This window comes from Mchenga conophoros, linkage group LG23 (assembly GCF_057382185.1).
Source record: "Mchenga conophoros isolate Kocher_MC1m ecotype Shallow Benthic linkage group LG23, M_conophoros_male_GT1.1, whole genome shotgun sequence".
Lineage (NCBI taxonomy): Eukaryota > Metazoa > Chordata > Actinopteri > Cichliformes > Cichlidae > Mchenga > Mchenga conophoros.
The window spans coordinates 51,708,718-51,735,268 of NC_140547.1; the positions used below are offsets into that span (position 1 = coordinate 51,708,718).

The 26,551-nt window shown below is 44.2% G+C and overlaps 1 protein-coding gene across 4 annotated transcripts in view; it reads right to left on the minus strand.

Moving 5' to 3' along the window:
* The window catches only part of LOC146548298 (histone deacetylase 4-like), an 85,775-nt gene that overhangs the window by 57,071 nt on the left and 2,153 nt on the right, over positions 1-26,551 (minus strand). Inside the window, exons 1-3 of one of the 4 annotated variants that reach the window (XM_085266122.1) lie at positions 25,302-25,318; positions 24,009-24,360; positions 3,812-3,880 (exon numbers count right to left, since the gene is read on the minus strand). In XM_085266122.1, the coding sequence (XP_085122248.1) occupies positions 3,812-3,880; positions 24,009-24,030 (91 nt within the window). In that variant the 5' untranslated portion in view covers positions 24,031-24,360; positions 25,302-25,318. Of the gene's footprint in view, positions 1-3,811; positions 4,275-24,008; positions 24,361-25,301; positions 25,319-26,551 lie in introns of those variants that run through there. The other 3 variants (XM_085266121.1, XM_085266123.1, XM_085266120.1) reach the window with 3 other exon arrangements.

A 26,551-nucleotide genomic window follows, 5' to 3' on the forward strand; every position in this document is an offset into this window, starting at 1 on the left:
TCACATCACCACTGATTTCTCTTCTGCTGAGTCTGCTCGCTCACGCTGTCTTTACTGTGGATGCTTTATTATGTGAATGACTTACATTGGTCAAGGTCAATAAACTGCATACAGTAGATGTTTATTCACAATCTTATTTCGCTTGAATGAACATCAAGGCAGCCTCGCCTTTACACGTCAAACACACGTGACGTGATCTTAACTAAGCGCGAGCACAGGAGGGGCATACTTCAAAAAAACAAAAACAAAGCAAAAACATTCACAGTCAGTGAAAATCCTTTGAGACCGACCTGCTTCTTAAAAAAAGAAAAAGATAAACTCTGGTATCGGCACGTCTCCGTGTACAAGCACTGACGTCAAACACGTACCTCAGTTTACTGATGTTGGCCAGATAGAAGATAATATGAGGGCACTTCCACCAAAACCAAAACACTAACAAACGTGCCGTCTCTGCGCGACCGCAGGGACTTCCAGGCTTCTTGCGCAGCTGTACCTGAATCAGACTTGACAGGAGCAAGGACTCCAGCTCAGTTCCAGTTTGTTTCCTCTTGGATCAGCTCAGGCTTCAGAGAGGAAAGACAAAGACGGCTGAAGCCTCAAATCTCTGTTCCCTTTTTCTTCCTTGAAGTTTACACAGAAGATCTCTGAGCATCAACGACAACCTCTCTGACAGCACATAACCTAAACATTTTTCCCTCTATCATCTAACAACTTTGTCCCCCTTTGCCACCTTCCCTGTCAGCTGTTCCTCTACCCTCCATCCCTGTGTCCCCTATCCTGCAGCCCTATTTTGCGTCCTTACCCGCTCAGCAGCTCCCTCCCTCCCTCCTCTCCACCTTTCTTCCCTCCATCTCTCCGCAACAAATCACAATCTGTTTACAACCCCTCAGGCGCACTCCACAACTCTTCTGGCTCCAATTGCAGATCTATTTATACCAGACAATGCAGAGGGCTGGCGTCTCTGATTTGAGACTCGGATAGCACAGCGTATATCCCACGGTCTGACTCGCTGAGCTCCACACTCATTAGGCTTAATAGATGTCATACTGAGAGCCGAGCGGAGCTGTTTAGAGAAGCAAAATGTGACTGAGGTCGCTCTCTTTTTTATTTTCTGGCGCCGTGCAAAGAGACAAAGAACAGGTTTCACAGTGAGTTTAGCAGCAGGGTGCGACGAGAGGCAACAAGTAGCACATCTGTTGATGATGGAAAATAGCTGCGGTCGCTTTATCGGCCTCTGAGAGCGGGCTGCGTGAACATCTCTTTTAGTTTTTCTCTCAGTGAGAGCTATCAGAGCAAGACTGGCTCTGAAACGGCCCGGCGACCTCCAAAAAAAGAAAAAAGTGAAAAAACACAAACAGACCTCGGGCAAAGTAGGGAAAGGGAACAGGTAAGGCGTGGCGTTGGGGAACGTGTCGAGGTGCAGCAAGTCCTGCTCTTCTGAATGCAAGCCCCGACTTGTCGCCGTCTCAATGACATCACAGAGCGGTCTGCGGCACCGCGGGCTAACAGGAAGGAGACGGCAGAGACACAACATGTGAGATCTAGAGCGGGGCGACGTGTGAAGCCGAGGTGCGGTACGTGCAGAAGTCCTTTGCGACCAGGCTTTAAATTAAGCGTGTCAGACCTCGCTATCTGGGATGACGCACAAATAGAGGATGGTGAGGGCTTCAACGCAAAGATGCGTTCAGTAGAGTAGGTGTGCACTATCAGAGAGAGGTGAGCACTCTTTGAACTACATCTACTTCTGCAGGGGGAGGAGGGGGAGGGGTTGTCAAATTTGTCAGTTGTCCTTGTTTAGGGCATCAACTGATGATTCTTTATATCATCAGCTGATTTGTTCATATTTCAGATCAAGAGAACATTTGTTCTCATACTTCTAATGCTACATTCAATTTAAAGTGACAGCAAAGCAGTAAAACAGGAAGTCGGCCATTTGCATTACTTTATTTCTTTATTTATAAAAAAATTTGAATATTATTTTTAGCAACTCCTCTTCAATCTGCAGACATGGAAACCCAGAGGTTGAGAGCAGCAGAACCATTAAACACAAATCAGTAGCAAAAAAAAAAAAAGGTCGTGAAAGGAGGAGCTGGGGTCCAACACAAGGGGCGAGCAAAGCAGCTTGTAGATCCCAGCAGCTACGGGCAGCGTGAAGATACTTAAAAAGTCAACCTCACATGAAATTGACCAAACAGAGCACAGCACACCACCAGCTGGTCTGACGTGACTATGGATGAGCTCGACTTTGAGGCCTGCCCAAGCTAACGCCGTGCAGCGATGTCATTTTTTGATGGAATGATCTGCCGACTATTTTATTCTTCAATTTATTCCTTGGACTAGAGAATGTCTGAAAGCAGTGCCACTTTTTTTCTCAATTCCACTTTTCAAACGTGCCTGATATGTCTAACTAGCACTTCAAAACCTCCAAGCAGTCGGTTTAGCATTACATAAGATATGTCAGCATCCTAACAAACAAGAAGCTGGCACCAGAGTCTGCGGCTAAATTACGACATCTCTGCTTTGAGCTTCTGCAGATTTGCAGGAAACGCAATTTATTCGGTTAAAAAAAACAAAACAAACACAACGCTGGTGAAAAAATGGACCTGCACAGCTGCGTGCAGGTGCACCGACCAGAGCTTTGCACTGTGTGCTAAGATGCAACCACCAGCATCTGGTTACATTAGGATCACATGACAAAAGCGGCTTTAATGATGCAGCGATGTAGATGTTAAGATTTCCCGCAGCTCTCGCTTCTCAGGAGAAAGAACCGAACGGTCCGGGGTCACACCAAAGCGGAGGGCCCCGAGCCGCTCTGTATCCAAGACAACAGATTTGGAGAATATCTGATGAAGTCACTCCGGCAGATTTCAATATTTTATCAGCGCAGCCGGAAGGCGCGCAGAAAACAACCCCAACAGAGAGAGCGCGTGAAGCCCGTGAAAGACCAAGACGCTTAGGGTCGAACCAAAGATGAAACTTTGCTGTTTGCTCCCCTGAAGCAACAGGCTGTTCGAGCTTACAGCACTTCTTCATCGCTGCTCTGGGAGAGCCGTGGAAAGAGCAGCACGGGAGGAAATTTATGAATCAGCCTTTTGCCATTTTTGTTTTCTTTTGTAACTATTTTTCAACCACGACAATCCAAATTGTTCTGTGTTAGAAGCATTAGAAGCGCCCTCATTACTGAATTAGATAATGCATTATGCATATATTACCTCAGACTCATTTCTCCTTCAGATTACCTCATCTCTCCATCTGTGCCCCTTTCACTTCTGTACTCTGGCCTCCCTCTGCGCTGCTCCATCTCTCCTCTGTCCTCTCGCTGCTATGAACTCTCCACGCTTGTATGCTGCTAATAAACACTTGACGATTTGAGCATACTCGGGGTGGCGGGGTTCACAGGAAGTGGTGTGATTTGTTTGGGGGAGATGAAACTGTGTGGAATAGTTTGTTTTGGTGTAGTTTCACGTGAGCTCGCAAACACACTGCTGGATTGTCATTCAGCAAAAAAAACCAAGAAAAAGGAAAAACAAACGGCATGCTGAGACACCAGCGTAAATAAAACACAGAAGTACGGCGTCGTCCCGTCAAACGCCGTCAACCTTCAGTCGGACAAAGTGCAGAGACATCTCTGACGTGATGGCACTTCACAAACGGCACGACAATTTATGACATCCCAGGAGAAACAAACACGCATGCAAAGTCACACAGGATGTGGTTAATAGTGAAATCACGTCTGTTCACACACACTCTGGTTTATAGAAGCTCACACACACATACACGTGCACCCAAACAAACATCCAGAGTGTCCAACCTGTTGGGATGTGGTTGAGCGCCGATGTCTTCAGGACCTCGAGCGGCTGCTCCTTTCCCAGGATTCCCTCTGTGGGAGAGAGAGAACACTCCGCTTCAAATATGGTCCGCAACATTGAGACAAGCTTCCAGCGACAAACCTAATCGGGCAGTTTTTTAAAAGAAAAAAAAAAGAAACAGAGCCACAGTGCAAACAAGCGGGCTTCAGGTCATCTGCGCTGCGGCCGGCGCGTGCAGCGGCAACGGTACCGACACCTGAGCGCGTTCCATTGGCCGGAGAGAGAAAGCGAGTGGTGAATGCGCGGAGGGTCTTCGCGACTGCAGGGGTGCTCGGAAAAGCTCTGAGGGGACGCCGAGGGGCGCGCGAGTTCGGCGTGCGAGAGGAGAGGAGAGGAGTTGGGGCTCGACTGATGCTGCCTGTGCTCAGCATAGCAAATGTGGCTGGCAGCAAGCAGCGGCGGCAGAGAGGGATGAGGGGGATGGTGGTGGCGGGGAGGTGGGGGGAGCGATGGAGAGGAGGAGAGGGAGGGAGGGAGGGAGAGAGGTAAAAATAGCTCACCCTTTTGTGTGTAACGGCACATGCAGGAGCACACACAGGCACACACACACAACGCACATGCATACAGACACAAAGACACTCCTCTAATGTGCATGTGTGCGCATGTGTGTGTCTGTGTGTGTGTAGGCTGTAATTATAGTGGCAACATGAAAAGGCTTTTGTAGCTGCCGAGCCCTGGGAAGACATGGCTATAAAAAGCAGAGCCACGGAGAAGGGTAGTGGTGGAGGAGGATGCATCAGGGGATGGAGGGGGTAAGAGGGGAGAGAGGTAGAGGGAAGCAGGGATGATGAGGCGATGGAAAGATGGAGGAAAAAGCAACGAAACGGCGAAACGAGAAAAAAACAAACACTGACATTGAAATAGTGCATGCATTGCAACCGCACACAAACCTGCGACTACTGCTGCTTCATCCACCCTCTATATGTGTGTGTATTCATAGTAAACACGAGCACCTGAGCCATCTGTATATAAATACATTTACATCTAAAAATCCTGAGCACAAGGCTCAAAAACATCTGAGGGGCACAAATATGCAATTATTCCTTTTGGACGCGAGATGAAAATCCATGTAAAATCCCTCCGGAGGCATCAAAAAGAAAAAAAAAGGAGAGGGAAACGGGCGAGCGTCTCGCTGTGCGTGATCTATTTCTGGAATTCTCTCTGGACCAGATGGGCACATACACACAGACGCACGCTCTTAATTAGCCTTGAAGCTGCAGGGATGCGTTTTGCGCTGATTATGTACGTGCATTCGTCTCGCGCCACCTTGCGCGAATTGATGCACCAGTACCCCCGAACCCTCCACCTTCAACCACCCTGTCCCCCCAACAAGTGAGGGCTTGGGCGTGGGCTTGAGTGTCACATTTGGCCCTGTTGAAACAGATCTACACACACAGGTGACATTCAAATTCAAACTCCTGCAGACTTTATGTAAAGAGCGAGGAAATATTACAAGGTGGTCAAAGCCTCTCCAAAAACAAACCCGTCCGCATCGGTGAGAGCCGATATCCCCTGACGTTCCTATTCAAATGAAACACACGCTGCTGCATTTTGCAATGGAAATGAGGTGCATCTGCCTGTGCATGACACCTGTGGCTTGGAGTAATTCTACGCCCTGCTTTTGCACAAATTGCTGGTGGGAGCTTTACATCTCCGACTTTTAAGTGTGGGGAATTGGTGGAGGGGTGCGCGTGTCGTTGTCTGTGGTTAGTTAGACAAAGCGTATAAGCTTTCAGCCCCAAACCGCAGGGTTGATACCCGACACTCACGTGGGGAGGAGGGAGCATAGGTGTGTGCTGGAGCACTGAAGAGGGAGAGTGGGACACACAGCAGTCGGAGAGCAACGTAATGAAGCGATAACCCGCCAAAGTAGTGCCCTATACCTTGGCGACAGGATCCATCAATCTTAAATGTAGCCTAGTTACACAGCAGAGCCCCCCCCCCAACACCTCAATGTAGCTCCTTCATATCTCCCTTTCTCCATTCCTCTCCATCCTTCAGTTCCACTGGGTAAGAATCGGGAGACAGGGAGCCATAAATAGCTTCTTCTACCCTCAGGCAGAGAGTTAGTCGACTCAAGTTAGCGTAGCTGCATCAAAAATATGTTGTCATAGGGAATATAAATGGGTGGGGAGGGGGGGGGGGGTGCAGGACTAACGAGCTTAGCAAAATGGTGAAGGGGCTCCGTCCGCCGCATCTCCAAGGAGAGACAAGAGGCAAACTTGACCGGTCCTGGCAACGAGAGCATACTGTATGTTGACAGAGGCCTTTGTTATGCCGGAGAAAAGAGAATGAGACGTTTGTCTGCGCCGCTGTGGCATTTACAAAGCGAGACAGTGACTGAGAAAGAGAGGAAGGATGCTCCGGCCCTCATTACATTCAGCGCACTTCCGTTCTGGCTGCTCTGTCCAGGGTGACTCCAGCGAGCAAGGTGAACCCGACAGGAACAATACGATTAATCAAACACGCCTCTCCTTGAAGAGGCTTTTTCCTCTGGGTCGCAGATTCGCTTCCCAAGGGCACCGGCTGACGTCAGGGACCCCGATAAAAAGAGAATGAGTGACCCCTGCGTGAGCCCCGGCCAAGTTTGCGTCCTGCGGACGGTCAGAAAACAACCATCTGACCTTTCGTTTCAAGCTGGAAGACTCGGAAAAACAAGGTGGTCACATCTTACATGTGACAGAAAAATCAGAAATGAGTTGGAAATTGGTCATTACGCTGCAGACGCGTGTCCAAAACGCTGTTTTGCTGTGTAACTGCCACAGACCATAAGGGCTTACGTGTGACTTACTTACGTGTGAGATATGTTCAAAAAAGCCGCACATTTAAGATAACGCAGCTGATTTAGAGAAAACCACCAACGCCACACGGTGAAGAACAACTGGTTTGCTTGCATCATAGCAAATAGCCCAGGCCAATTTGACTTCCACAGCAGTCAAAATCTTGAATACTTGAAGTCATGTTCAGTACGTGCAGGCCTGAATTCACTGTGCACCAAAAGCAAACAATGCCACAACATTCAACAGAGGGTTGTGGCAACGGGCCTGTTGCCACTGCACACAACTGTACAAGAACGGTCCCATAAATTGGCCCTTTCACACTCCGTTTCGACTGTGGCGCATAATAATGATATTTGCCACTTCCTTCGACTATGATCTCAAATATGAGAGCGCCAAATGTGCATTCATAACACAACCTGGTTGGAACCAAGACAGCTGCCGGATTGCTGCTTGCTGTACTTTTACGATGTTTGAATCTGCAGCCTTTTCAGCGTTTACCAAGCAGTAAAAGCATTCAGGGGTTCAGTAATGCACGTGCACCTTTCACATCTGTGAAGGCACCATTAATGCTGAATCATATAAATACAAGTTTTGGGGCATTTTAAAACAGAAAGGCCTCATCACTTCAGCAACATGTTTTACAACAGCATGGCTCGATTCACCCCAACATACATACTAAATCTACTGTGCAGTGAGGCAAAGCGACACAAACAGAGCTGCAATCGACTTAAAAATCAACTTCAGCGAAAAATCCAGTCAACACTGCTTTATGAAAATATGGAAGACAATTAGAGCATCTTAAAAAATGGGGTGTATATTCCCCCAAAATAAAAAGACATTTTAAATAGAAGTAAAACTTCGTATTTTTCTGTTTTTGAATTCTTAGGTTTTTCTCAGAAATTCAGAATTCTGACATTTTCAGAAAAAAGTCCTAAGTCAGACTTTTTTTTCTGAATTCCGACTTTTTCTGAGAATAACCTTTTCTCCGACATTATTCTCAGAATTCTTTCTTTCTGGGGAAAAAACCCCCCAAAGAATTCTGAGGTAAGAATTTTGACTTTTCTCTCAGAGTTGTGAGAAACAAAACACACAAAAAAATCTCAAGCACAGGCTTTTGTTCAGTGGCCCTAATCCTCTTCCGTACAAATCCCTATCAACTGGGATTCTCCTGATGCCAGTGATAAGCTTTTCGATATCATTTGAGAGCAGCTGTATGGTTGTATGGAGCTGCATGGTTCAACTTTACATTTATGGAGACAAAAAAAACCCCAAAACAAAACGAGAAAGCTTGCAGAAAAGTGAGAGCTTCCCAATAAGTTATGAACATATGTTAAAACTCTAACTTGATTCCAGCGTTCGTCGAGCACGTCATCGTCGTGCTGGCTGTTGAAGGCAAAAAGAGTTTCCAAAGCGTGCGCTGTTATTCGTTTATTTGGTGACAACAAAAGCAGACCTTAGCCCGAATTAACCCACAAAACCTGAAAAGTGCAAATTATTTCAACTGACAGCGATCTTGCGTCCATCTTTAATATTCTCTACTTAATGGGCAGCCATGATGGTTGCTAGGAGATTTGTGATGCAACCGTAAAGCTTTGCTCGCTGGGCCTTACAACAGCAAACACCCACAGCATCAGAGCTCGCAGTTGCTCCGCACCTACCATGCACGCACATCTCGACTCTTTAAGCGCTCGTGTGCTTCGAGTTCCGACAAAGATGATGCGTTGATCCTCTTGCGTAACCGTAGTATTTCTTTGATGCCCTGGCCAGACATTTGTGCTTCGTGTCAAGCACTGTGGAGCACCATGTCAAAAGGCACAAGGATTGGGCTCCCAGGCAGCAGTGTAAACCGTAATTGCCGCTGACAGCATGCTGGCAGAACACAGTGTATCCCGTTTCTCAGCTGGGACTAGACAAAAGACGCGGGGACAAAAGATGCGTCCCTTCATTAGCTCATGTTCGCTCTGCGCTGTCTTTGTCCTGCCACCAATTAAAACCGCAGCTTTTCTCATATGCTGACACATCATCCTGCATAAATAGCATGTTTTAGGTGTTATTATTATTTTGGAGGGAGGACAAGCATGGCTGCAGCAGCAGGATGCTGGTGAGGACACGGTGAACCTTTTGCATCCAGGCGAGTCAGACGCTGCACAAGAAACCCCCTGGGTTTGTCCTGGGATGGGACTCTCATGTTCAGCCAAGTTGGTGGCGCATGGGAGGACAGCGCTGACAAACCGTCTGGCTGGCAGCAGCCTCATCTGTGTTCACCGGGTTCAGCGAGAGAGAGAGAGGGTGCGGCATTTGTGGGAACACGCTGCTGAAGTGCATTTTGCAATCTGCCACAATTTTGTAATTGGGTTTCGGAGGGGCAGAAAACAACATGTCAGCACAAGTGGACGGCCAGGCAAACGTGACAATGAGGCTCGAAATTACCCTCGATGAGGCTCATGCACCTAGCACAATGACCGCCCGCACAAAAGAGCCAGCGGTCGTGTCACGCATGCACTCGCCCCGTGCTCCATTTTTAGCCGCACGGCAACAAAGCGCTCAATCACGGCGAGGAGAATCTACACGGGAGACCAAAAATAATGATCGTTTGTTCGCTGTGCTTGCACGTGCACATCTCTTCTGTGTGTGTGCTTCTAAAAATAGACTCGGGGATAAGCCGGGCCCTCTTCATTGCAGTGAAAGCTTTTAACCCTTTCACCTCTGGATTTGAGCAGAGACTGCGTGCATTTGGAGAAAGAGGCTGGACAGAGGTCAGTGAACGCAGAAGGGGGAAATAGAGTTAGAAGAAAAAATGCATTTAATGCATGAAACACCTTTAAACTTTGGTCAGCTGCTGCAAGTGGCTTTCACTTTACTTGAAACTCCTGATATGAGCTTCCTCTATTTCAGTGCATCTCAGCAGCCAAATACAGCTTTACTGTAGCAGCTCTGATGGACCAGTGAGGAAACACTGTCATACTTATGTGTGCTTCACTTTCCTCAGTTTCTCTTGTAATAGGATGAAGGAAAGAAAAAGGTTTCTTTTTCACTTTTTCCATTTACTAGTTGGGACAAGCCACCGATCTTCCAGTCCCAACCCCATTCCTTAAATCTCTATGCTGCCGCTTCCCCAATAATAGTATCTGGTAGGTGTAATAAAAAGCAAATCTATAATATAGACGTATAGCCATCCAGAGATCTGTGTGCATGCCTGTACTGTGGTGGTTGTCAAGGCAAGGGTAAATGCTTCTCAGAGCAGCAACCTGTCAAAATAAAGGGAGGGGGGGGGGCTTTAATTTTTAAGTAAAAACGAAAGGTAATAAATCACCTTTCTGGCCCTGCCATGTGCGATAAGGCAAACTACAAGACTGTCAGCAGCAGTGCGACAGTGCGGGAGCCTGAATTTTTTATTAAAGCCTGCCTTAATAAACTTGCAAAATTAGTTTTTGGTCGCGACAACAATTACCTAGAAAGTATGAGGCTACGTGTCTGGGGATGTATTTTTTTCAGCACTTTAGATAGGACCGAGAGGAGAAGCAGTGACAACACAAGTCGCAATGCTGAGGATGCAAGTGTGTGATGGACCCCTGGGAAGGTGATGTCAGTGAAAACTGCATGGATACACACTTGTACTGTACAGCAAGTTACAGTGGTTTGGGTCTCTTGAGTCAGATTTACCACAAGCAGCATGAGGGGGGAAAACCCTGCACCACGGGTAAATGCATGTGCGTGTCTGTCTATGCTTGACGTCAGCAGAGGTCCCACGGCATACCTGCGAAAATTCCCCACAGGCCTGATAGTAAAGGTGATAGTAAACACACGACGAGGGTCTGGAGCAGAACTCTTAAACTAAGACAAAGTGGTGAAATGTAAACCTTGTGAAGACCATGTTTAGGTGGAAACTAGCGAGCTAGCTTCCTGCTAACTTCTAACTCTGTTTAATTTAATAAATCCTGTTTTCATGGATGTTAAACTTAATTGTTACACCTGGTAAAGCAGCAACGCTGATCGTTTTATTGCAGATGAAAGAATTTAGACAGTTTTTAACCCTCGGTGATGCTGCAGTGTTCGTTTGACTTTGGGACCTGAAGCAGACGGAGTTTAGGACAGTGTTGCCCACTCCTCAGTAAGGAAAATCGCTATTGGCTGTCCTGCAAGTCGCCAAATGACGTCATCGCCTAATTTGCATAATTGGTAATGCTAATGTAATTGTAACCTACGCTGTGGGAGAGAGAAATAACATCGTGGAAGAGACAGTAAAAAACTTCCTAAATGCAGTTAGAATTTATTTAGAACTACAAATTTAATTTCTTTTAGTGATTATTGCTTTTGGCTTTTTTGGTTTGTTTTTTTGTTCCAACCCTGCTCCTTTACCCGGGGCTTGGTGTGATGCATCAGCCACACAGGGGTAAATTAGTCCATTTTTTACTTTATTAGTTTGCTTTGCAGTTTTCTTCATTAATCATTTGGTTAAACCTAACACTGGTATTATGAGGCGCGCACATAGTAACATTGTGTGTTTCTCTTTCTTTGAGTTACCTGGGTTTGGGCGGTGGCTGTTTCCTGTCTGGGCAAAAGGCGTGGCCGAGGACTCTGGGAACAAAATGCCTGCTCAGCAGGACCAACCATGGGCTTACCAGGAGCAGGGGTGTTTTAGGTTTAGTTAGGTTATTCTGTGCTTAGTTAATATTAGTGTGTGTTTTTATTTTCCCCCTATTGTGTGTAAATGGTTTGGCCAAATCATTATAAAAGCTACTCTCATGTGTCTTTGTAATTAGGTCAGTTTGTGAGTTGTGTCTCACTTTGTTTTGTTTAAGTTTCTGGAAATTACTTTTCGTAGAGTTATATTTAGTTGACCTCTTTTATGCTAAGAATGGTTTTGAATGTTGTTAGTTTTGGACTTTGAGGGTTAAAATAAAGAAAAACCTTTTTGAAGACACTTTTTCGCCTGTGTCCTCTTTGCTTTGGCTGCTTGGTCCCTCACACTTTGACCGGCAAAAGTGACCCAAAATAGGCACTCTGGTGGAGTTGCTTTGTGTGTGTGTTTATAAGTAGTTTTAAACCTTGTGATCCACAAAACAGCGTACGAGTAAAAGAAGAACTGACTGCGTTACAGTCAGTGCGGGAGCAGCGGCTTCGCTCATGCGCGATTCATTTGCAGTTTGGACGCACAGCCGTGAACATCTGCTGCCCTGATAGCAGCGGGGGGAGGACTATCCTCCACCCGTGAGCGCTTTGGCACGGGTGCGGTGCCCACGGCAGCACCGCTGCTTGTTTACTCTCTCTTACTCTCCGCGAGGCTCCTGACTACGGTAGCCGTAATGCTCCGACAATGCATCTAGCAGTGCGCATTCATAGCTTACCAAAGTCGTACTAAAACATTTGACATATTTCTGCACGCCGTGTGCTACGTAAAATCGGTTCGAGGTCAGTAAGCACAACCATAATTCATAGATAAGGCACACTGTCGATGTTTCAGAAACTTAAAGGATTTTAAGTGTGCCCTATAGTGTGTAAAAAATGTTATACAGAAGAAAAGAAGATATTGCGATATATACTGTTACCGCTCATGCTTCAAATTATACCGTGATATGGATTTTAGGCCATCTCGCACAGCCCTAGTTTCTAGCTACACAAGGCAATTTAATTTGAAGTCCCTGTGTTTGAATAACCATGTTTATCCATTATATTTGCCCTCATTAACCTGCTGCCTTTCACTTATTACAGCACAACAAGGATGACTCACTTCTATATGGATTCGATACCCACTGCACTGCACAGCAAACATCTTCAGCCATCCCACATAACCCCCCCCCCCCCCCAAAAAAAAAACCCCAAAGATAAAAGAGAGTGTGGCTCCTGGGAAGCAAAATGCAAAGCGCTCTTGAGCAATAGTTCTCAGCCACTTAACACTGACCTATGAATCATTCAAGCATAGCCACCTAACCCACGGGATGAACCAGTTCTGTGAATCTATAAAAAAATTCCAAAGATGAACCAGTTTTTATACGTTTGGCATCCACAAGTCTGCTTGTGTCCCTGTGACATAACTTTTGGCATTGGACAGTGAGCGCAAGGGTCCGCACAGACCTGCCTAATTTTTTGTGATCGCGCAGACTCATTGCAGAGAATTCACATTACAGCAACTACAGTGGATGCAAAAGTATTCGGCCCCCTTGAACTTTCCCACATTTTGTCACATTACAGCCACAAACATGAATCAATTTTATTGGAATTCCAGGTGAAAGACCAACACAAAGTGGTGCACACGTGAGAAGTGGAACGAACATCAGACATGATTCCAAACATTTTTTACAAATAAACAACTTCAAAGAAGTGTAACGGGGATAACTATTTGACTGCCGGTTCTCCAGTTGTCCTCGTCTGAGTACAATCCAGACTTAACACAGTTTGACAGGCATAAAATAGTATTTTGCAAACACAAGGTGATTTCCAAAGAGTTGGCACCCAAAGAGTTGCCATATCTCAGCACAATTTGCAGAGTGTCCTCAAATCTGAGGAAATTGGACAAATGGAAGACGTACAACTACCTAGAGAAGTCATGTCGTTAAGAAATAGGAAAAAGTCTAGCAAACACCTGGCGCAGGACCTAAGAGATATATCTGAACCTTCAGCTGATCCATCTACTGTTCACTGAAGCTTCATCAGAAATGGCCTCAGTGGAAGGGTGGCTGTCAACAAGCCATTCTTTAGAGAGGAAAACACAGAAAAGAATGAAGTGTGTCAGATTACAGAAGAACTGGACTGACAACAAGTGGCAACAGGTCTGATGGAGTGATGAACCCAAATTTGGTCTCTGGTTCATGTCAATGTAAATATGTATCTCAAGTCATCACAATGGATGCTCTGGCAGGGTTTGGCGCCACATTTCAGTCAGTGTTGGGGATCCTGACGAAATTGATTTAATCATGAACACAGAAAAGTACCATCAATGATTCCACTGCCAAATCAGTAAAACTAAACCTGGATAGAAATAGACACGGTTAGAGCTGGACGATATATCGAGTTTTTAAAACATATCGATATTTTTTTATACGAGATATAAGATGTGACCATATCCTTTATATCGATATAGTCTATGTTACGTTATAATTATAGTTGTGGAGCCGCAAGTTTGCCTCTCTTTCGTCCACTTTTGTCTCTACGCAACGTTACTCCGCCTCGCCTTCACTGAAGACAACTCCCCCCTCCTCCCCCATCGCTTCACGTGCAGGCAGCGACAAGACGGACACGGCAAATCTTCGTTAACGAGTTACTGCGCATCGCCCCATGCGTGGGGCTGGACGGCGTCAACGTGTTAACGAGCTAAACATGCTAACGAGCTAACAGCGCTAACCCTAAAATCCTTTCATTCTCTCAAAAGTTGACAGCGCGCCTTATGTATGAATTCTGGTTGTGCTTGATGGCCGCGAACCGATTTTATGTGGTACACGGCGCTCAGCAATCTGTCACAAATGTTTGAGTACGATTTTGGTAAGCTACGGAGCTGCACCGCTTGATAGATTGTCGGCGCATTACGGCTACCGAGGAGCCTCGCGGAGTGATACGTACTGTGCATCAATGTAATATTACCGTACTGTGTATAAGGACCATAAATGGCACCTGTAAGAGACGTGGTTATGAAGTGGATTTCAAACTCCAGGCTGTCAGTCACGCAGTAAAACTTGGAAATAGAGCTGCTGTGAAATCTGTCTGTCTTTGTTATTACGCTCAGCGTCTTTTAGTTTACATTTTGACTGCACAATTGTGAGCTCTTTGTTTAGCACAAAAACAACATTGTTTTCTTTTATTTATGGAGCATTATTATTTAATGAATGCTCATAATTTAATTTTGAGTAATTTTTCATGTACATCTGTGCTGTATGTTAATAAAAGTGCCTGTGTGACATCTGGGACACAGCTTTAACTAAGAACTCTCTTTTTGTTCTTACTTTATGGCTTAAAAAAAATATCGAGATATATATCTTATATCGCCATCCAGCTAAAAAATATCGAGATATGAATTTTGGGTCATATCGCCCAGCCCTAGACACGGTGCAACACTATCAGCCATGGACTGGCCTCCCCAGAGCCTGGACATCAACATTATTGAAGTAGTGTGGGATCATCATGGCAGAGAACAGGTCAAAAGGCAAAAACATCCAAAGAAGGAGAAAATTATTGTAGAAAAGATGTCCTGGAGAACTATTCTTGAAGACGACCTAAAGAAATTACAAGAAAGCTAGCTTTGGGTTCAGGCAGTGCGGAAGAATAAAGGTGGCTAAAACGAATATTGACTTTCAAGCTCATTAGAACTGCAAACTCTGTTGCCTTATACACTGTATTTTCATCTGTGTTAGGAAATGTTTCAATAAATCATTGTACCTAAAGAGTTTTTGAGACTTTTGTCAAGAAAAAAACCTAACATTTTAGCTAACGTCCTTAAGCTTTGCTACAATACAAACTCAACACTGTAACCATGTTAAAAAGTCCCAGTATTTCACTTGTCAGAGACCCTTCATTTCTTAACAGGGCTTTTATTATGAAATGTTTTCATGCATCTAAAATAGCTGTCTTTTACCCGTTTGTGCTGACCACCTCCTCGGCCACATTCACAGGACTTCTGTTAAAATTTGGCTCTGTGTTTATACTTGTAGAGTTTGAAAAACATTTAATGGAAACCAAACTAACCACCTATTTAACTTAACCTCGGCAATGCTCCACAAAACCTAATACGTCAGCCACGGAACAATATTTAATCAGAATTGGTCAAAATTTTAAACTGTCACTATCTGAAATAATGAAATCAAAGAAATCTTTAATTCGTCATTTTTAAACATGAGAGCAAGTAGTATGCTGATGAGCTGTCCACAGAAAATATTACAACATCCTGTTTCCTGTGATTACTAATAATATAAATTTCTTGTCATCCAAAATCTTAGTAATTCAGTAAACACGGAAGCTCAGCAGAAACATGGCTGACATATAGAGAGCTGGGCCTGAGCACTTGCTTCCATCTCAGCTCTTGGCTTCAGTAGAATTCACATGATTTGATGTGGTTATGCTACTCAGATATTAAAATGTTTTAAATTATACATGTATTAATCTTCTAAGTTCAAAAGTTCAAAGGAACAAGAGAGATGAAAGAAAATTAGATTATGAAGTTGTTTCTTCTTCCTAACCCTTGTTCCTTGTCTGGAAGGCAGAAGTTAGTACTGCATGTAAAAATGGTTTTATAAATCTAATATGAAGTCTGTAAGCTAAAACTAATGCAATGTAATACAGCCTAGCAATAAATCCTACTTTTGTGGAGGTTATAGTGTTCCCCTTTTCTCAAAAATGTTTTAGAGATGCTGAATCAACTTTATGATCATGACAAATGATGTCGTTTGTGGTGGTATGGAAATAAACTTTATTATGTAGAGAAACTATTGCATCTCTGTTGCCCAGTTGGCAAAACCTTACATCTTTCTCCATTTCTGATATAGTACTACACCACTAAAAACAGTCTCTTGAAAACATGTGGCCATACAAGTCACCATATACTGTAGATCTTGATTTAAGATACTGGTTCATGGTTCCATATGTTGAAAATGTGTTTTTATTGGAGTCTGGTGCTTTTTATCCATCCATCCATCAATCTTCTACCGCTTAGCTGTCCCGCTAAAGCCGTCTCAGAAGAGAAGCTCAGACCTTCCTCTCCACAGGCAGCTGAGAGCTATAATCTCTCCAGAGTGTCCTGGATCTGCCTTAGGGCGTCTTCCTGGGTGGACATGTTTAAAATACCTCTCCTAGGATGCCTCCAGAAGGCATTCGACTCAAATACCTCAACCACCATTTTAATTTCTCTAGCACCCCTGAAACTAGAGAGCCACCCAGCTTTACAACCCATTAAGAATATTTTTCACAGTATTAACACTGGATATCATTACTGAGATAAAAGAAACCTTCGCCAAACAAAGCCTCATCATCAATATCTTGGTCTTTTGAAACTGCCTGTGACGAGGAAGGGGTGTATCTGACTTCACTGGCTAATGCTCATTAGTAAAAGATAAAACCCAACCATCGCTACCTGTTATGATGGGCTGCTATTAGCTATTTATAAATATTTCGGTATCAAATAATTTTCATTTACTGGCCGATGTATGACAATTAAAAAACAAAGGGGAGACAGCACAAACATGCTTCATTCACTTTAGGAGTGTTGATGTCGCATAGTTTGGCCACCAGGGGGCACACTGCAACCTCTGTGTTGGTAACAAATACGTTTGGAAAAAACAAACAATCAGCAGCCGATATATCTGATAGTTAAAATTCCTGCACCCATCATGAGTTACAATTAACAAACCTCCTTTCTGACGCTGCAAATGACCAAAATTTATAAATGAACGTCGTCTTTATTCCAATATAACTTCAAGCTAGCGGCTAAAGTCATAGAGTCAAATGTTAATGTTAATACTGTTTTACCTGTTCGGCTGATAATCCATCCACTAAATCAAAATAAAGGTATTTTTCTGTTTATGAGTGACACAAATCACATTTTATTACTGGCAAAAGCTGTAAAGTCGCAAAAAAAACCCTCCATCGTATCTCTCTCCTAACCTACTGTGCGCTCAGAGATGCAGCACAGAGGCCAGCGCAGGTCTGGTGCTTTAGCGGATTAACTGGGTGCAACTCTGAATTGCTGCTAGGAATTCTCTGCTACTGCTCTCTTCATGCCTGGATGCCATAAACCGTCTCGTGTTGCTGTGTAGGGCTGCCACAAACAATTATTTTGATAGTCGACTAGTCACCGATTATTTTTGCGATTAGTCGACTAATCAGATCATCATCCATTGGACGTAAAACGTACAGCTTATTGCACCAGCAGCATCTGCTCTTATATAACTATCATTAGCTTACAGCTTTAAGTTGTTAAGATATGTGCTAACTAAAAATAAAGACAAGATGATAGTTATTAAAATTTTAATTACATTTGCAGATTGTTTCTGTGAAGTTTAATAAACTCCTTGCTATCTAAAATATAACAGGACACCGGAGTAAATTCTCCAGCATCTCACACTTCTGATAATCAGCTGTCTGCTTGACGTTTATTCAGCTGTGTAAAAACTATAACTTTAATCTCAGCCAAACCGATTTACTCAGGAACAAATAAAATACTGAAAAAAGCCAAACAATAACATTTGTAAGTTATCTAAGTGACTTATATATGTTTAACCTGAGTAGCGAAAGACGGCGGTGGGTTTGAAAACGATTTGCCGGGAGTCCGGTGTTCTCACGGCTCTAGTTAGCCTAGCCGGGGGCTAGCTATCTAGCTAGTGGGTAACAGACGTCTCCGAAAACCTCGGAGCGCTTTTGAAAATATGCGGTGTCCTGATAAACTGAGCCGATATTTGAGGTTTACACAGCTACATTCTCGCCTGAAAATATGTTAAACGTTTATTTTGTGACCCAGAAAGAATAATAAGAGTAACATTAAAACTAACTAGCTGCCGCCATTGTTGGAAACTGAGCTGGGCTGCGCTATGAATTCTGGGATAGGTTGGGCCACGAAGTATACACCCGACCCATCCTTCAAATCTGGGGAAATGAAGGGCGCATTTGTTGGAGTCTTTGGATTTGGACAGTCTTCGTCGTGTCGCTGTAACGTAATCGGCCTACAAATGCGGGCACAGGAGGATGCGGTCCCTGAATTTGGACACAGCTACAATACCGGACACAGCTTCTTCTTCTTCTTCTGGGTTTAACGGCAGCTGGCATCCTTGTACATGCAGTGCTGCCATCTTCTGTTTCAGTCTGTTATTACACTCTTAAATCCTACTACTTATTCCTGCGTCTTTTGGGATCTTACAAAGCTTCAAACGATGAGTCGACTATTAAATCAGTCGTCGACGATTTTGATAGTCGACGTAATCGTGACTAGACGACTAATCGTGCCAGCGCTATTGCTGTGACATCCCTGAGGCTTACAGAAAGATGCTTTACTACAATCAAAATCTGCAAAAAGATCCAATGATGGAACCACATCTATTGACCTGAAGCCTTTCTATCAAACACATGATGTGATAACGATGTCAGGAGGAGGAACAGGTTTACCCCAAGATGATGAAGATTTGGTGCACAGTTGCATTAATTCTAGAGTTTATCACAAGTGGAACCAGAAACCCAGAGAGTCTGTGTTCTAGCATTATCTACAGTAACTTGCAGACCACTTCCTGGAAGGTTCATAATTAACAGCAGTAGCTCCATTAAAGCTACAGACACTTTTACAGAGTGGAGCAGAGCTCAAACCAGGAGTCCATCTAACCACCCATCCATTTTCTTAAGTGCTCATCCAATTCAGGGAGCCTATCCCAGTTATTATAGGGCCAAAGGTCAGGTACACTCTGGACAAGTCGCCGGTCTATTGCACAGCCAAACCTGATGTTTATAAGCATCGTATAAACAGTGATCGGTGAAAACATGAAAAAAAATATATTCTGGGGGAACACAAGAGCGTTTAACTTAGAAACGGTTTTAAAAGTGTACTTTTAACCTACCGGTAGTAAGCAATATTTGTATATACCAAAAAGCAAAGGACAGGAATGACTGTACCAAATTACTGCTATTCCCTGACCATAAATCCTTTTTTAATGCAACCGCAGCACGACTAGCTTGTCTAAGACATAAATCAGCGGATGTGTGAGACCTCGAGAGAATTATCTAATCTTGGGTACCAGCCCATGCAATGCAATGTCCTGACCCTCCTCATTAGTGTTTATTTTAAAATTATGTTATTTTCCTCGCCGATTTGTGGCGTTTCCAAGCTGCGTAAACCTAACGGGCGCTTGTAACCTAGATACCGCTGAGCCTTCGAGGAAAAGAGCACTGTGTCAAGTTCACCGGTTCAGAGCCATAAAAGGCGCTCACGCCCACACAGACCCTGCAAAATAAAGCAGTAAAAAATCTAATCTGAACACACTTTATGTCCCACTGTCAACGTGCTTTTGATAGCGTTCGCAGAACGTGTTAATTATTAATTTCCCCCCCCCATGCAACAATGTAAAGTTCAAACCTCTCATTCACAAAATAACACCTGCCACTTACTAAGTAACCATTCAGTGGCCTGAGTGCATGCTTGTGTGAGAGTGTGTGACAGTGTGTGTGTGATTCATTTGCAGGCCAAGCGGTAAACAATACAGGCTTTCCTGGAAAGCCGGCGCGATTCTGACTAAGATGAAAACAAATCATTGCCAACGAGCGGCATCACCTTCCCTCTTCAGCAGCACTGCAACACCAGAGGAGGCCAGCTGCTCTTTTTTTAACATCCTCCTTTTCCACTCACAGCGCATCCAGCCCGCATCAGTTCCACAATAAAGCGTCTCTCTCGCTCTCTGCACGCTCCCAACCAACCGGCTTCCACCTCTAAAAGCAGAAATCAAAGACTGTTGGTAACATCAAGCGGATTTAAAGTCTGGTTTTAATATTTCAAATACTTTTAATAAAGGATGGATTTTTCCACTCCGAGGTAGTCCTTCTATGTTTATATGCAAATGGTTTATGGATCGCAGGAAAACACGCGTCTTCTTCTTTGTTTGTTTTTCACCTTTATTGGACAGTAACAGTGGAGAGAGACAGGAACCACCCAAACCTTTTCATCCATTTCTCTGTTACTTAATAATTAATACGTTTTGCCCTTTCTTTTTCGGACTTGTGTAGTTTATTGGGCCCTGCTTCCTTTTATTTTTATAGGCGGAAGCCCAGAAACTGATAAGGGTGCTCGCCGAACGACCACAACCATGAAGGCTCCCTCAGTCATCACGGAGAAGAGCTCAACACCTGCCGAGGACCTGAGCTGATGTTTCTGAATCTGCGTGGGCGCTGCAGGACTCTATACTCTGAGCTCTTATCAATCCCGTGCGTGACGTTAGCTCACCGCTAAGCACGAGTGTAAAACAAATGTCGCAGGCTAATGTGTTAAAGCTCCTGGCACACACAGCAATCACTCCTGTGCAAACACTCCAGCCTGTTTGCTGACCCCCTTTTTTTTTTGTTGTTGTTGTTCTTGGAAATCAAACCTGAGAATCTGTTTTATATTTCATTTTTCTGGGAAGAGATTTGTGATAAATGATATTTAATCTAACCTAATCCTGCCAATCTAGCTGCTTTAAGAAAATGAGTAAGTCCTGGAAGGGGAAAAATAAATAACAGTGCTTGCTAGTAAGCTCATTTACAGATTAGAAAAAATGGCAAACACACACACACACACACACACACAGCTTGATTGGAAATAAGTGCAGAGCAGAAGAAAGTTGGCAGCTTTGGATCACACTGCACAACAAAGCCGTGAATCTGAAAGTCTCATTGTTCACCTCGAGAACACAGGCGCTGTTGTTTTAATTGTGACTCTAAATGAAAGTAATTGGCCTTAACGGTGATAGCGGCAGACAGTCTTAAAGAAGCCTCTCCTGCATCTGCAGTTATTAGCAGAGAGATCTCCGGAGAGATTCCTCGCTCTGTAAATACTGCTGTCACACACATTTTCATGAGGGAAAAAAAAAGAAACAGAAGGCTGACAAGGTCAGCGTCGCATTCCTTTAAAATGTCTCCTGGCTTGCCTCTCTCCATCTCTCTCTCCGTCTCCCTCTTTGCGAAGCTGTCATTCAAACGAGACAAGCAACACCTCAAATTTGACGCCCACACTTGGCAGCGCTCTCGAGGGCCGGGATCGCCTCCTCTTGAAGGCTTTCCCGCCAGCAAACAAGACAGCGGGAAACAGCCGCTCAACAGGTATGAGTCGTAATCTCCGGGCCTCGCACAAAGAATCGCAGCTATTTCTGTGTCGGCGAGAGGTGAGCTAACAGGGGGCATCCCTCTGCACGCTTCCAGCGGAGGGGGGGTGAAGCACGCTGAGGATGCGAGAGGGAGCGGAGGGAAATTAAAAAGGGTTCATTTCATATTGTGACAGGAGCTGGTTAGTTTATCTTCTTCTATCAGCCCAGAACAGAGTGAAGCTTCCTGCCCTGGCTCCTGCTCACAGCTGGGCATTGATTCAATATCACTGTTTGCTTCGTTCTAACAGTCGCACTGACATCAAATAATGAGTGGTGTGTTATTTCAGAGGTTTTTGGAGGAAAAACAATAAATAAATAAATCAAGAGCAGCTATTGATCGTAAAAACCCCGTGAGCCTGCGTTACCTTTTCAGTTCCTTTACCGAAGCTGATTTTTCTCGTGGAGTTCAGCTACTCTCTGCTAAGCAGACGCGGTCTAATGAAAGATATTTTGGGAAGTGAATCTACACTCAAGAGCAAAAGGTGAGGATCGGTGTCTTGCAAGTCTCCAAAGTGCAATGTTAAATCAGCCCTTTAAGGCATCTGTAAACGTAACGAAATGAGCCGCTGCGTTTAACTTTATTAACGTCCATTCACAGCCTTAACTTAAAGCTACCATAACTCGATTTGAAATGCTTACTTACCACTTTTAAAGCGTTGAAAGACCTTTCCCCGAATTATATCAACCACTCATTAACCCCTCAGGCGCCTGCGCGCTCACTTATGTTGTGCAAAAGCCTTGAGCCACCTCTGGTTTCTTTGTGTTTCGCTAGCAAAATGAGAAATAGGTGCAGTGACTTGTTGAAACACGCAAATATGCATGAAAATGCAGTTTCTAAGAGAAAAAGAGAGTTGGCTCTACTCTCAGGAGGAGTAAGGAGCTCTCAGCTTTCTTGCCTATATTTTGTCTATATTTGTGTTTTTCATGGATTCAACCAAAAATGGTGTGTTTTTGTTACAGGCTGCTAGTAACTGAACATGTTCAGGTGTGAGTCACTCTCACTGCTCAGTCATCCTCAAACAGAAACTGAAACTTATTTAAAAAAACAAATAAAAACATACTTCTAGGCTCACAGGCCTACGTGCAATTAATGTAGTTACTGAATATTATTTGACACTTGTTATCTTCCGTTTGACACTTCCACTGTCATCATTTAACGTGTCACCTTGCATAAATTAGCAGTTATTAATGTCAAAATCGTTGCTCGGGATTAGCAGTTTATTAGCTTTGTCAGCTCAGCGGATGACAATGAGTTAATGTGTGTGTGTGTGTGTGTGTGTGTGTGTGTGTGTGTGTGTGTGTGTGTGTGTGTGTGTGTGTGTGTGCGCGCAAATATTGCACAGCTCTAATCCAAGTTTATAAAGGAAACACTTAGGGAAAAGGAAAGTGTGTGACCTCTCTGGCTGATCTATAGTCATCTTAAACAGCGTGCACATGTAAGGCCAAATATCCACTCTACCCTCTGTGATGTGCATCACATGTGGCGATGCTGCAGGACTGAGGACGCCGGCTGAGACTACGGCTCGCTCCGATCCCTCGGGGCCCAGCGGTTGCCCCAGCTGTGGTATTTATACTGCACACACTCCCAGGTGTATAAAGTAAACACAGCCGACGCTGTCAGGTACCGCGTCGGCCAGTGGCAGGAAGCTAACCTTTCTCATCCACCAGCTGGTCGCTAAATAATGTATCAGCTCGCGGAAGTGCAAGTGAAGGCTTCCAAAGCAGCGATCAGTCATCAACAAGGAAAAAGGGAGGCTCTTTTTACTAAGCTGATGCCGTGGACGTTTTTCTCTCGCCCCTCCGGAGCTCATTCATATTGAATCGAGCCCATTAACAGTTATAAGACCAGATTAAAATGCTTTATTGCATTTGAAGCGAGCCACGATCCGCCTCTGTTCACAATCAAAGCGTTCGCATACGCCAATATGGCAGATGTAGCAGCAGACAGATTTCCCTTAATGTGACGGCGCCGAAGGGGATACATTTTCATTAATCTGCACATGACAGGTAGTTTTTTAGGTCTCTAAAAATGGTTTTAAACAGCATCCTAGACACACCTACAATTCAGCCAGGCCCACTATAATCAAAAAGGATTGCTGTTTCCACCTGCAGGGTTTCTATTTGGTGGTGTGGAGGCGAGGCAGGCATCAGTCACATCAGATATGACAATAAGTGGAAGGTACAAGAGGAGCTGGGTTGGGGGTGGGTTGCAAAGCGGCTTACAGGTGCAGTCTCTGTACTTCTGTATTTCTGAAACAACATTCACAGACTTTCTCTTTCTTTTTCTTCATGTATTAAAAGTATTTAAAGCTTTTCTCTGGTTTAATTCCTGTTCTGCTGCAAATACGTCGTGACTACAAGGCAGACTGATACATTAAACTCCTGGATAGTGAAGCAGCATCTGCATGCAGCTGTAGACTGTGGTATTTGTTTGTTTAACACAAGGGCAATATCAGCCGGACGCATGTGCCTGGCCTTTTACTCCTGTGAGAGTTAGAAGACTGAGCAGGCCCTTTCCACCCGGTGCATAACAGGTAAAAAGTGGTAGACAAACATCTTACCTTGGTGGCTGTGTGAAGTCATTGCTGCCAGGTCGGTCAGGCAGACGTCCACGCAGTACGGCGAGTGTGCACCCAGCTCGTCGTGTGAGCGTGTGTTCACTGAAGGACAGATGTCTGTGTGTGTTTGAGTTGAAGTACGGATGTGGTTTACAGGATGGTGATCAGGAGCCTGTTAGCCTGCCAGAGCTGGGAGGAGGAGGACAGTGTGGGTTTGAATGCGTGTTCAGGCTGATCCAACACTCAGGACGGTCAAACGGGAAACAGGAAGCAGACGTCCGGCAGCAGCCAATCTCCATTAGCTTATTGATCCGGCAACTCCAATCAGAGTGGCAACTCGCTGTTTAGCACCAACCTGTGGGAGGATGAAAAGGACAATGTTTTATTTAAACGCTTCACGTAAGAGAGAGCAAAGGAGAGACACCAGCTGGCCTGTCACAGGTCGGTGCTGTGTGTATGCTGCTCCATAAGAATAAATAGGAAACCTTTTTTGCAGGAGACACTACAGCAGAAAGATGCTGTTCACATGGTTTGCACTCCCAGGACCGTGCAGCACACGCAGCATAACAGCTGAGCACACGGAACTGCATTAGCAGAAAGTTAAGAAGCAATTTCCCCATGATATCGTTTCCAAACAGCGCCGATGTACTGTAGCTACATGGACACGGTATTTTTATACAGCATATGAACCGAGGATGTCAAAGTGGGCGGGACCAGTGAAGCTCTCCTTTCTGTCACTTTAAAGTTTAACTAAACATTTAACCCCTCAGACATTTCATTCAAAGAAAACGAGCCGATTTCAACGGCACGTTTCATGTTTTTTTTACATCATAAAGTAATTCTGCTTTAAAAAATGAAAGAAATCTGCCAGCACTGCTCTTCACGGCCAAATTGTAAGAAATTAATGTGTAAAATGACAGAAAAGGTTCTGTTAGCTCAACGCCAAGACTTTCAAGAAATTATAAGACAAAAGGTTTTTGCTAATACACAGAAAATATCCTGGGTTTTCTTTTTCATTAGTGTTTTTTTTACTGTGAATCTTTTTAAAAAATCATAAATTTCTAAATTAGCAAAAAACCCAAAAACATTTCTGTCATTTCACTGTTTATCTATTACTTCTTTACTTTAGCGGAGCATGAATGTGTCATGAAACGCTGTGTGGCAGGCAGGAGATGAGGACTCAAAGCGCAGGACTCACAGACTCAGGGGGTGAACTCAAAATCACAGCTTTATTTGCTGGTCACAGAAAAACGAGCAAACTAAGCTAAACTGGGGAAACAATGACCTAAAACTCACACAGACACAGGGCGATCCACACAGCAAGAGGGTCGACACGACACTGACTCAGAGAAACAGGGTTTAAATACACTGGGAAGTAACGAGGGGGATGAGACACAGAAGGAGGGGACAGCTGGGAGAAATCAGAACTGACGAGACAAGGGAGCAAAGTAGGATACACTCACATGAGACACAGACCTTCAAAGTAAAACAGGAATTAGCACAGACGCAAACTAGACTAGAGGAGACAGAGGAGCTAAGAAACACAGACAACACCAACAACAAAGAGACACAGAGGGCAGCTACTAAATACTCAGAGAACTAAACAGAATACAAGAAAACCAAACTAAGACACAACACTAAAGAACAAGCTGGGACAACAAAGAGAACTAAGAACAGAATACACAAGAAACTCAAAACACTGGGTCACTGACCCAGGACCGTGACAGAATGATTGCAGGGGAAGCTCTTTATAAGCTGTAAAACTTATTAAAGTCTTTGGCGGGTCTATTGTGGGCCCCGGGCCTTACGTTTGACACCCCTGATATGAACAAAGCAGGAGCGGTCCCTAAAAATCCAGTATCAGCCAAGCTCTAGTACTCTATTCGATCCAGATATTACAGACAGTTATATAAGCCGTGATATTTACTGTATTGTTATCAGGTCTGTACACAAGATGACTGCAAGGACTGCTGCTAGTATCAAAAACAACACGTGCATCCTTTAAATGCCTCTCACTCGCAGTTATTTACAGCGCTGATCTTATAGTGATGCGCCAGCTGCTGACTGAGGACATATCACTTACATTACAGACAGATTTAGCTTGGTCATCTATAATTGTTGCTATAACTCTAGCAACATGCGTTTGTAAGTAGAAGTCATGAGTTAACTACAGCTAGTAAAGCATCTTTTAGGTCTTTTATTGCATAACAACAGATTGAGGCCCAAAAATAGCCAACGCAGGTTTGCACAATTAATCCTTTCTCATACTTGCAAATAAATCATCTGGTTAATGAACTAATGGTTTCACTTTGTAAGCAGTCTTAATAAGAATAAACAACTTTCACAATACTGGAAAGTCTTCTGGCTGCAGGGATACAAAATCCATCTTAACGCGGATTTGCAAACATTTCCAACCTTAGCAAATCATCAAATCCTGCTCCTAGGAATGCACCGGTGAGTTTTCAGAGTAAAATACAGAGTTCCAAGAAGTCAACGCAACCCCGGGTTCAATGATACACTGCGAGGAGCTGTAAACCAATCAGGCA